Source organism: Mesoplodon bidens, assembly GCF_964165515.1.
Source record: "Mesoplodon bidens genome assembly, chromosome: 3".
Classification (NCBI taxonomy): domain Eukaryota; kingdom Metazoa; phylum Chordata; class Mammalia; order Artiodactyla; family Ziphiidae; genus Mesoplodon; species Mesoplodon bidens.
The window spans coordinates 5,575,546-5,588,385 of NC_138178.1; the positions used below are offsets into that span (position 1 = coordinate 5,575,546).

The following is a 12,840-nucleotide window of genomic DNA, read 5'->3' on the forward strand; positions in this document are numbered from 1 at the left end:
GCCCTTCCTTCTGGCCAGCTGTGTGGAGACTAAAGGATAAGGTGTCCACAGCTTTTTCGCTTCGAAAGACCACGTCCCCCAGAGACCATGACCCGAGTGTGAAAGGAAGGGTTGGTTTCGGAGGCCTTGCTCTGTATCCAGGGGAGGCGTCAGGCTTCACGTGGTGGAGGAGCCTGAGCTGGAGGTTGGGGGCCTCACTCTGGCTTTGAGCCTCTGGGCTCCCCCTCCCTCCCCCTGCTGCTTCCCCCGACGACGTCCGTGTGCAGTAACGCCCCGTTCCGGGGGATCTCGGAGCTCCGTGGACCAGACATTGGCCCCGGATCATCACTCGTTCGAACGGAAGAGCAGGGAGCCTCCCCAACGTTAAAGGCATCGTCATCGTCAGCAGGGGAGTTGCCAGGGGTACAGTGTGGGTTTTCCAGCCCCGGGAATCCTCCTCCACCCCCTTTCCTTCTGCCTCGTGTACCCCTGCATCACCCCCGGAACGTAAGGCAAGGAAGGAAGAGAAGCAGCCCCGTGTGGCTGCCCTCTTGCTGAAGTCATGCTTTTTTTTTTTTTTTTTTTAATTGAGGTCTAGTTGATTTACAATCTTGTGTTAATTTCTGCGGTACAGCAAAGTGATTCAGGTATGCATAGATATGCATTCTTTTTCATATTCTTTTCCATTGTGGTTTATCCCGGGATATTGAATATAGGTCCCTGTGCTCTACGGTAGGACCTTGTTATGTATCCATTTGCTGAAGTAATTCTTAATTGTAAAAGAAGATGTGAACTGTTGGCAAAGCGTCGTGTGTGTGTGTGTGTGTGTGAGAGAGAATTGGATTTGTCCAGTCTCCCTCTTAATAATGGAGGATTGAGAGAGTGTGTGTAGAATACTACATTATAATAATTTTTAAAGTTTAAGAGCCTAGATAGCTCTTTTTGTGTCCCTGAGCCTGCTTTCTGCATTGATGGATTGAAATGTATTCAGTGTTCTTTTCTTTCTCGCTCTTTTCCGTGTTTCCAGACTTCTTAGGCATCTTTGCCAGAGGACGGAACCTCCACCCTTTTCTGGTCCTTCACTGGGTGTCACCTCCTCCCAGGCCGTTGAAGGTCACTGCCTTTCCGCTTGGTGCTGCTGTTTCAACCCAGCTCCCAAATTAAAGCTGTTTATTGATGTCCTGCCTGGTTGCTGCTGTAGCCCCTCTGCGCTGGAGTGTGATTTCGAAGGTGTGTTCCTAAAAGAATTCACGGTCTGGGAGGACACCTGAAAACTGCATGGACCATTCCTCGGTTCCTTCTGGGAACTTAATGCAAGATTCAGACATCAGCTAAATTTTGCATCCTCAGAGGAGCAGAAATCCATGCTTGTCCACTTTTTAGAAGATTTGTTTGGCTATGTGTACACACTTTTTAGACCCCAGGGATAGATATTTTTGCATGTTAGACTTTATACTATAAAATTTGCCTTACTGCTTGCTTGTAATTTTTTCCCCTAATTTTTGTATACTTGATTTTTCTCATTGTTGCTGAAAAACTGGGACCTTTTTTTTTTTTTTTTTTTTTGCAGTAAATTAAGTCAGGGATAGTTTTGGTTACTAAAACTATTTGAGCTGTAGAATCTTACGGAGGCCCGTGATAGGATACACTAAGTATGTCCTTCTGAGTGTGGGTGCTCAGGAAGTACCACTGATTAACTGAAAGCATCACTTTTGTCACTTATAATGCTAATAATATTTGGGGGATCTTGGCCATTGTTGGGTGGCTATCTAGCATTTTGCTATTTCATTTTTACCTTGAGGAACATGTAGATCCTGTTAAATGAGAATTTGCTTTACTGTTCCATAATCTTTATGTTTTTAAATAACCTGTAACTACCCTAATTCACTGTTTTAATAGCTGCTCTGGGGGAAATCCCATAAAACCTATAAAGCTGCTTATCATCAGTATATTTGAACTTCAAATTCTTATACTAAGATATAATTAGTTCATCATCCACCTCATGTCTTTGGCCAGAAAACAAAAGTCATTAATCACTATAGGTACAAATGACCTTTTTTTTTGCATATAAAATTCTGAAGAGCATAATTATTTGCAAGAGTGAGGAGATTCTTCTTTACATGCAATCGTTAAAATGGCATTCAGGATGGTGATTCCTAATTTGCTGAGAGAATTGGCATCTATATAATTAGCCTAGACATTACCTCTGTGGTGTGAATAGACTAATGCCTTCCAGCTATTGTAGCCAAGGATTAAAAGGGCTTTCCTTTTACTCTGACCAAGAATGGCCCAATTCAGATTTCATATAGTTTGACATTTCATATAGTTTCTGTTACTCTGGTGTCTTCCCACCAGGGAGAAGGCGGATGGTTGTTTTCCAATATCATATTCATCAAATATTGGGGCAAAGCAGTGTTTGCTTTCACCATTTCTTCTCATATGGTCTTCTTCCCCCACTGACTGCCTAACAAATAATCTCACTCGTTTTCATGTATGCTGATGTTTTTGGTCATTTTTCTAATAACTTCACTGCAGCAGTGTAACTCAAGAATCAGCATAACTGGCCCCATTTGAATTTTCTTCTACGATCCCTTTATCCTTTGTTAAAGAAATTTTCATACAGCAGCAGAAGCATGTAACAATCTGGGCATTTTTATTTGTTATTACGACAGACAAAAATCTCCAATTTTTATTTTTTTTGGCTACATCGCATGGCTTGTAGGTTCTTAGTTCCCCAACCAGGGATTGAACCCGCACCCTCGGCCGTGAAAGCGCCGAGTCCTAACCACTGGACCGCCAGGGAATTCCCTCAGATCTCCTATTTTTTAGTATAAATATGTCAGGTTTGGGGAAGCAGTGCTATTGGATTTATTTTGCTTTACCTTATCCCATGTGGGATCTTTGGGCATTGTTTGGCCCATGGGTCAGGGGCACTTTGGTGTTCCTGGAAGTGAGCCCGAGATGGTAACATTTCAGCCCTGGCAACGCAGGGCGCGTGCCCATCATATGATCATATGATAGTTCTATTTTTAATTTTTTGAGGAACCTCCATACTCTTTTTCCCTAGAGGCTACGCCAACTTACATACCCATTCTAGACTGATTGATTGATTCATTTATTTATGCATTCATTCATGCCGAGCCTCTCGGCATGTGGGATCTTAGTTCCCTGACCAGTGATCGGACCCGTGCTCCCTGCAGCGGAAGCGTGGAGTCTTAACCACTGGACTGCCAGGGGAGTCCCCCCACTCTAGCTTTAAGTTGAAATAGCCATACATAACTAGTGGCTGCATCCTGGCCCGCCCAGCCCCAGAGCACCTCTTGCTGTTTATCATTGTGTGAATGAACTCCTAAAAGCCTTTAAGAAAATATGTTACTGATTATGCAATGGTTAATTGTATATCCTAGAACAAAATGCTCTTAGAGCGAAGCTCCAATTGCTACAACAATAGTTGATTTAGGATCTTATGTTGGAGAAATGGTTGGCTGCTGTTCGCTAGTGGGGGAAGCATGTTCCTGAAGGTGACATTGATTTTGTGAAGATGCTTCATCTGTGCAGCGTCCGGTGGCTGTACCTCTCCTGCGTGTAACCGATGAGGACAGATACACGTCCTTTTAGGAGGAGTTATTTGCTGTTCACGAGTAACGCTGGGTCAGTGGTTCTTAGGGCTGGACCTCTGGTCTGTCTGCTGTGTCCATGCAGTGCCTCCCGCCCCAGGGAGCTTTGTAAAGAGATGTTGGAGATCAGGCAAGCCCCGTTTTGCCTGCCGTCCCCGAGCCCCCCAGGCACTTCAGGTTTCTTGTTGTGGAACCACTCAGAAACCGTGCAGTGGCTGATTGCTGAGTCTGGGCCGGTACGTGGTTCTCTAGAAGGAACTCTAGAATAACTTACAGGTTGTTAGATTGAGAAGGACTTGAAGGAAGAGAGGGTCTTCCTGGGCTTGTTAGTCTGAATAATTACAAATGCCAGAAGATATGCCGAGATCAGTCTCTGGGCATACGTAGTTCCTGGGGTGACATGACGCCATCTTTGTCCCCTTTTCCAAAACACAGCAGGCGCTCTGGGCCTAGAGCATCCGCAGCGGTCACCGATCCTCTGACCAAAGCAGAGAGTGGCATGGAGGAGACAGGGCACACCTGAGCGTCCTTAGGGGCCTGTCTGCCACCTCCTCTAGCAGCTGAATTCTCAAAATTGAAGTAGCCATCGTTGGTTAGACTGAAAATGATACTGAATTCTCTGTCGTAAGCAAAGTTCTGCATGGCTGAGCTTCCTAACTGAGGGCCCCGTTTGTTGCATTATTTAAATCCATATCATTGATTCTCGCAATCCAGCTCTTCTTAGAATCCTAGAATGCTAAAGCCAGGTGGAAGGGAATGTAGAAATGGTCATCATCCAGTCTTCTTTTTTTACTGGAGGAAACGGATGCCCAGAGAGGTTGTGAGTTGAGTTAAGGACACACAGCAAGTTCAGGGCTGATCAGGGAGTACAGAGCCAGCCCGGGATGAGCAGGCCAGGCCCCCTGGGTTCTTCCATTACACGGCCCCTCTGTTTCTTTTGTGGACTCAGCTCCTTGTTGTCTGTAGGCTGCGTGTGTACTGCTGGGGGGTCGTGGTCAGAAGCTGGACAGATGGATGGAAAAGGAACATTTCAGATGCATGATAAGAAATATATTGATGCTCACTGCTTAGTTATATTTTATTTATTTTTATTTATGTTTTATTTTTGGCTGTGTTGGGTCTTCGTTGCGCGTGGGCTTCCTCGAGTTGCGGCGAGTGGGGGCTACTCTTCGTTGCGGTGCGCGGGCTTCCCATTGCGGTGGCTTCTCTTGTTGCGGAGCACGGGCTCTAGGTGCACGGGCTTCAGTACTTGTGGCTCATGGGCTCTAGAGCGCAGGCTCGGTAGTTGTGGTGCACGGGCCAAGTTGCTCCGCGGCATGTGGGATCTTTCTGGACCAGGGCTCGAACCTGTGTCCCCTGCACTGGCAGGCGGATTCTTAACCACTGCGCCACCAGGGAAGTCCCTGCTTAGTTATATTTTAAAATGCTTCTTCTTGCTAGCATGTCACGTAGCTGTTTTGAAAATTCCACCAGGATATTCTGACTGGTGACACATTGCTGCTCCCTTTTTATAATAGCTTTTCGTAAATGGTTTGTGGATCTGTGTATATGATTTAGTTACTGCACAGCTGTTACTCATATTGTTAACTGGTTATTTTTTTATGGACAGTTTGGACAGTTGGGATTGGTTTGCTTTCCAAGCACTAGACCTGTCTCCACTGATGACTCTGATACCCTTTCTTTTGTAACTTACTTTCTTTAAATAGCATGCATCTGTTACTTTATCCCAAAAGTATTGAAACACTAGGTGCTAAAGGTTTATGCTTCTGTGCACAAAATAGCATTCTCTAAATGTTTGTTGAAAGAGCAAAGGTTATCCCATCCAGATAGGTCTGAAGGTTAATTTCTTTTGGATTTAACTATGGCGGGGGAGGGGGAGTGGTTTCTGTAGTTGAGGAAGACTATCAGCCGTGTAAGTTTTTCCCCTTCTCATTTGAATGGAGTCTTTCGCAAAAAATTCACATGCGCACCAAAAATCTGGGAGAGGTTGAGTAAATTGAATGTGGGGTTATTGTTTGTGTCCACAAAACAAAGCCCTAAATCACATTTAGCATAATTTGTGGTTTTAAATTGGACTGATTTAGCAAGGAGAGTGAAATAATCTCTCATCCTGTCAAAAAAGGCGATACCTTCGGACCAGCATTTAATTGCATTAGCAAAGTAACTTCAGGAAGGTGGCAGTAATTCTGACTGCATTATTCTTGGTTTGTGGTTAAATTGAGACCATCATTTTCTCCTGGTTGCACTAACTTTCTTTATTGCTCTTCAGACTAATCAGATGAATGCACAAGGAGAGAAGCTTAGTGGTAGCTGGAGGGTGAACGGGGAAAGGGTGAAGTTTCTGAGCAGGGCTGTAATCATCTGTGGATTTGCACTTTACACACTTCAGGGTCCAGGTAGAGAGAAGAGGTAAACGGACACCTAGAAACCTGGTAGGTACAGCCTGACAAACTTGTTCACGGTCGTTTACACAAAGTGAATACCATTCATTCCTGCAAAAGTGTGTTATTGGGGCTTCCCTGGTGGCGCAGTGGTTGAGAGTCCGCCTGCCGATGCAGGGGACACGGGTTCGTGCCCCGGTCTGGGAAGATCCCACATGCCGCAGAGCGGCTAGGCCCGTGAGCCATGGCTGCTGAGCCTGCGCATCCGGAGCCTGTGCTCTGCAAGGGGAGAGGCCACAACAGTGAGAGGCCCGCCTACCGCAAAAAAAAAAAAAAAAAAAGTGTGTTATTGATGACACACCTAAAGACATACGCTTTTGCAGCCATATCGTACAGATAGGGCTCACCTACATTCACGTTGGCGTTGGAGAATGCGGTGCTGGAGGGCGGCCCCAGCTGCCTTGATTATCCCATTAAAAGCTGCACTTTTATCTCCATCCTCACAACCAGCCTCTTCAGTGAGTAACGAATCTACGCCTTGCTCATTTTCCATCTGGACCACTGCCTCTTCCCAAGTGTCTTAGTTCAGACTGATTCATCATCTTCACAATCCCTTCCTCCAGCAAATGTGTTTTCTCTTAACTTTTACCAGACCTGCTTCCCTCTAAAAGAAATCAGCTCATCTATACATTAGACATTTTATAAAGCTGAAAATGATGACTCAGAGCTGTACCGAGCTGTGTGCCTGCAGCTTTATTTCTGTTCCTCTGAGAGTTACCCACTGGAGTTACCGGAGTGGCTGTCTTCTTAAATATCTCAGGTGTCTGTCTGGAAATGCTACGCACACCTTGGTCGTGATTCTAAGCAGAGTGCCCCCAGGTTTCCCCAGTCTTCTGGGGCACCCCTGGAGGGGGGTGTTGGGATGGGAAGAAGATGTACTGACGTAAGACATAACACTTTCTTCTCTTGTACCCAAGGCCTTTGTCCATGGTTTCAGTTACCTGAATAGTCTTGGTATTAAGAGTTTACATGAACCGTGGATAAACTGGTGGCCCATAACCAGTGTTTGTAGAAAGACTGAAGCAGCAAATGGGGTAGATGAAGTACAATCTGTTGCAAGGCTTTGTGCTGAGAGTACTTTTGAGGTAAAGATGCCTTTGGCTCTTACATTTGTATTGGCAGGTGTATACTCTAGGGAGGGAGGAACCTTTCAGCTCCCCCGTGGTTTATAAAATAAACCACTCTTAACCTGCGTACTCATATTCATATCATGCTACTGAGTTCATTTTTCATACAGCTGTATAACAGTGCCGTGACATGTTGCTAATCTGATATAAGGGTGTGTGTGTGTGTGTGTGTATTGATCAACGTGCAAAAGCCAGAGGCCACAATCAGAAACTAAGTAGGTTGACTGTTTCATCATTCACGGTTGAGTTTAAAAATCATTGTGGTTGAGTCCAGTGTTAAGAGAACAGCTCTTCAGATAACAGATTATTGAAACTGATGATACATTACTCGGGAAGGGATTTGGAGTTTGCTGACTTTCTTTTGGTGGAGATGTGAGGAAACCAAAAGGAAGAAGACAATTAGTAGACATTACATGACAACAATAAAAGTATAATTTTACATCTAAGAGAGTAAATCTTAAGAGTTCTCATCACAAGGAAAAACATTTATTTTCTTTTTCTTTTCTTTTGTACCTTTGTGAGATGATAAATGTTCACTAACCTTATTGCAATAATCATGTTGTGTGTAAATCAAATCATTATACTGGGGCTTCCCTGGTGGCGCAGTGGTTGAGAGTCCACCTGCCGATGCAGGGGACATGGGTTCGTACCCTGGTCCGGGAAGATCCCACATGCCGCGGAGCGGCTGGGCCCGTGAGCCATGGCCACTAAGCCTGCACATCTGGAGCCTGTGCTCCGCAACGGGAGAGGCCACAGCAGTGAGAGGCCCGTGTACTGCAAAAAAAAAAAAAAATCATTATGCTGTACACCTGAAACTTATACAGGGCTGTATGTCAATTGTATCTCAATAAAACTGGGGGGAAAAATTAAAATTAAAAAAACAGAAGTATATAATGCTCTGTAATGTTCACTTATAGACTGTTTATGGCACAGAAATTCTCTTCTGCGCTTTGAAGAAACATTTCCATGTCTACCGGGTGGTGAGCTACTACCTAGGAAACACCTACAGAAATTAAGTAAGGTGTATATACGTGAACAAGATGGTTGTGCTGGAGTTTCATCTTTCTCTCATTTGAAAGGAAAACAAATGTTCCTGCACTCACACTCAGCGTTTCTGTTTCCGTAGCTGTGCCACCAAACATAGCAGAACTGAAGAATTTGGAAGTGCTTAACTTTTTTAATAACCAGATTGAGGAGCTGCCCACGCAGATCAGCAGCCTTCAGAAACTCAAACACCTGAACCTGGGGTGAGTCTCCTGAAGGGGAAGGGAAACTGAGAAGAGGAGGGGGTGAAAAGGGGGCGTGGCCAAGGGCGAGGGCGGGGCTTGCCATTTATAGGATTACATAGGAGAAGCTGATTTCTAATTTCTTTCTGTACTTTAGGTTTTTAAAAAAGTTTTAGTTTTAATACATCCTTCCAGTGGCCTACATTAGTGCGTATCTATTTGCACACTAATTGAGAAGATAATTGTTGCAATAAGGGAGTCTTTTTTTTTTTTTTTTTTTTTTTTTACTGTATTTTGTTTCCAACAAAATTTTATTTCCGTTATGTTGACCGGGAAGGGACCTACTTGCATAGCAGGCATGAACTGTGCAGACCAATTGTAATATGGTTGATTTTTTTCTCTCTGTGTAGTGTAGAAATAGTGTCCAAAGCACCTTCCTTATCTACGGATGGGAGGATACATTTCCCGACACTGCTTCGTTGATTCTTAAAATTTTTCTTTTTTACAATCGAGATGTTATAATCCTGTGTTTCTTTTTTTTTTTTTTTTTTTTTTTTTTGCAGTACGCGGGCCTCTCACTGTTGTGGCCTCTCCTGTTGCGGAGCACAGGCTCCGGACACGCAGGCTCAGCGGCCATGGCTCACGGGCCCAGCCGCTCCGCAGCATGTGGGATCCTCCCGGACCAGGGTGCACAAACCCATGTCCCCTGCATCGGCAGGCGGACTCCCAACCACTGCACCACCAGGGAAGGCCCCTGTGTTTCTCTTTATACAAAGGTGAAGAGAGGAGTTTTGATTCAGCTGAGGTTGCAGAATCAGGGTGCAGTGAATAATAATAATACCTTGTGTTGTTATAATGCTTTACAGTTTCCAGAGTCCTCATACTGGTATTTGACCCTCCTAACAACTGGGAAGGAGGAAGGGCGGGCATTACTGCCTTCATTTTGTGGAAGGAAGCCAGGCCCTTTCCAAGAGGTTAAGTGACTTGCTGCTAATTGCCCCTGAGGTCAGTGGCTGAGCTCGGCAGAGAACCCCATTGTTAGGGGGTCCCTGCCTTGTCCGTCAGACACCTAGGTGCCACCCAGAACTTGGACTTACTGAATTTCAGCTTCATTGTTGTAGCTGTTAAAGGAAACTGCCCACTCTTGCCTCATCCTCCATGTAGAATAATATATTCATTAAATTATAGCCACTAAGTGCTGTGATTCCATTCGTGATGTACATGGCGTGGCTGTAGACGTGGGCCAGGTATTTATCAATTTACTAGGAAGCAATCATGAAAACAAAATCATTCATGGACTGATTTTTAGTTTATGGTTTTCCACCAGGGGTCTGGTTAGACACTCTTAATTTGTGGTTCACTCTGGTTGAGAGACGCTCTTTGTAAGCTCTGTGAGCATTCTTTTCTCCTAAGGTCTGAGGGGAAGTAGGCTTCAGAGCTTGATATCAGATAGCTTTTTCTTCCTACAAACAGAGAGACTGTATACCCATCTGGCAAAGCAGAAAAGAAAGGACCCTCCGTTTACATCTCTGATTTGAAAATTATGAAGTCCTAATATTTCAGTTGTATATAAGAAAGAAGCTAAGACAAGATGTATGTACTAGACATGTATTCTTACTGTTAATCTCATCATCATTTACTAAGGGAGTTAATAGTTATAGGTAAGGTCCAAAATGGCGGAGAGTCGGCTTCCACTAGACCTTGAGCCTCAGTAAACATCATTGTAACACATCAGCTAAATGACACACCCACAGGTATCATGATAGTTCTGAGGCGGACCATAGAGGGCTGAAAAGTGGGCGGGGCCCAATTCCTGGAAATCCCCGCCCCTTCCCCCAAATAGGTGGGATACTCTCGCACTCATTAGCCTCTGAAATTACCCACCCCTAAAAAAACTGACAGCCCCATACCCTGGCGTCTCTTGCCTTCTGAGATGACCCACACTCTGTCTGTGGAGTGTGTATCTCCCTGAATAAACCTTCTTTCACTAAAAAAAAAAAAAAAGTGCTAGGAATAGTACCTGGCACATAGTAAGCCATACCTAAATGTTCACTTTTTTTTTTTTTTTTTTTTTTTTTTGCTGTACGCGGGCCTCTCACTGTTGTGGCCTCTCCCACTGCGGAGCACAGGCTCCAGACACGCAGGCTCAGCGGCCATGGCTCACGGGCCTAGCCGCTCCGCGGCACGTGGGATCCTCCCGGACTGGGTCACGAACCCGCGTCCCCTGCATCTGCAGGCGGACTCTCAACCACTGCGCCACCAGGGAAGCCCCCTAAATGTTCACTTTTATCATCATCATTGTTTTATTTATGGGTTCATTTATCTCAGGACTATGTAATTGCCTTTTTTTTTTTAAATTTATTTCTGGCTGTGTTGGGTCTTTGTTGCTGCGCGTGGGCTTCTCTTGTTGGCAGAGCACGGGCTCTAGGTCGTGGGCTTCAGTAGTTGTGGTGCGTGGGCTTCAGCAGTTGTGGCTCACGGGCTCTAGAACGCAGGCTTAGTAGTTGTGGCGCACGGGCTTAGTTGCTCCCTGGCACGTGAGATCTTCCCAGACCAGGGCTCGAACCCGTGTCCCCTGCACTGGCTGGTGCATTCTTAACCAATGCACCACCAGGGAAGCCCTGTAATTGCCTTTTCTGCATCAGGAGCCTTGTTTGTTTGGGGATCGACGGTGAAAGTCACAGTCCCTGGCCTTCAGGATGAGGCAGAGTGGCTGTCGATGAGCAGGGCCGGGGTGCAGCTGGCTCGCTGAGTGTGCAAGGTTGTCAGATGGCAGTCGGAGAGAGCGACAGGGGGCACGTTAGCCTTCGGGTGAGATTCTCGGAAGGGTTCCTGCAGGGGGTCGTGTTGGGGCCGAGACTCAAGGCTGCGAAGACTCACAAGGAGGGGACGATGTCTCCGATTGCAAGCAGAACTTCCGCTCCAGGAGCTGTGAGTTGTGTGGGGTCGCTGAGTGTAAAGGGTGAGGCGGGGGGCGGTGAGGTGGGAGGTGAGGCCAGGCAGAGAAGCCCACGGGTCTGCTGTGTGTTCCACAAGCATGTCTTGAGCTCTCTGCTCTGTGCCAGGTGCGGTTCAGGTGCTGGCTGTCCAGCCCTCAGGGAGCGTACGTCACAGTTGGGGAAACAGCCTGTAGAGAAATGTCTGTCTGTCGTGGCAGGGAGTCGAGTGCTAGTGGAGGGTGTGTGAGTCAGATGAAGGAGTTCTGGTCTCGCCCTGCCGTTGGGGAGTGTGCACAGGGAAGCGGCGGGCATGAGACGAGGTGAGATGATTTTCGTATGAAGATCACACGGAGGAGAGGTTAGAGGAGACCCGTGAGGCTGCCAGGTTAGCGTTCCTGGTGAACTAGGGCGGGGACCGTGAAGGCGGGGGAGGGATTTTCTATGAAAAATAGATACAGGCGGTAACATGGACGAGGCAGTACGGACGGGACGGGACGGGATGGGACGGGACGGCTTTGGGGGGGAGATACTGAGCACAGGTTTTGTTTGGCTGGGTTCAGGACGCCTCAGGACAGAGTTGTAAACTTTCCTTTTTTTTTTTTTTTTTTTGCGGTACGCGGGCCTCTCACTGCTGTGGCCTCTCCCGTTGCAGAGCACAGGCTCCGGACACGCAGGCCCAGCGGCCATGGCTCACGGGCCCAGCCGCTCCGCGGCATGTGGGATCTTCCCGGACCGGGGCACGAACCCGCGTCCCCTGCATCGGCAGGCGGACTCTCAACCACTGCGCCACCAGGGAAGCCCTAAACTTTCCTTTTTTTATCCATCACATCTGAGTTGCCTCTTTGTCGTCTTTGGAGCTGTTTGCATTTTTGACTCCTGGTGATTTACTGGTGGTGTAGCACTTTCTGTGTTTCAGTAGCTACACAGATGGGGTTGTCAGAGTTTGAACGCAACTCTTAGTTCTCTGGGAAAGGAATTAAGATGAGTTTCCACAAATGATACTTGTCCTCGAATGGCATGAAGAATTATACCTACATACCCCTGGGTAAGGCAAGGCACAGAGGACTCCTTAGAATAAACAACCAGAATAATAATAAAAAAACCCTACACACAGGAAACCCTACTACAGCAGAGCAGTTAGGCCACGTATAGGCATAATCCAGACTGTGCGTTCAACCAGAAGTTGATTTTAAAGTTTTATATCCTATTTGCTATTTATTCTGGTGATCTCAAAACTGGAAAGGATTTTTAGGCCATCTGAAGAAAGAGCAGAAAGTTGAATTATGCTCTTCATCCTTTCAGTGTCATTCATTGTGCTGAGTTAGTTCACAAAAAATATAAAGCTACATAGGTTACAAGTTGATCATCATTTCGGGGATAACCTCATGGCAGGCGCGTCATGCCAGCTATTCTGGAATAACTTTTGACCTAGTGAGATGGTGAAGCTTATCTCGTGAAGACGTAAAAGTTTTTCACTAAGCACAGTGTTCAGTGTTCGTGGGTTTGTTTTT

At 46.1% G+C, this 12,840-nt stretch overlaps 1 protein-coding gene across 3 annotated transcripts in view; it reads left to right on the forward strand.

The window, feature by feature from the left end:
- The window catches only part of RSU1 (Ras suppressor protein 1), a 190,952-nt gene that overhangs the window by 32,192 nt on the left and 145,920 nt on the right, over positions 1-12,840 (forward strand). For all 3 annotated transcript variants that reach the window (XM_081227722.1, XM_081227723.1, XM_081227724.1), the window contains one exon: positions 8,291-8,411. In XM_081227722.1, the coding sequence (XP_081083848.1) occupies positions 8,291-8,411 (121 nt within the window). The remainder of the gene's footprint in view (positions 1-8,290; positions 8,412-12,840) is intronic.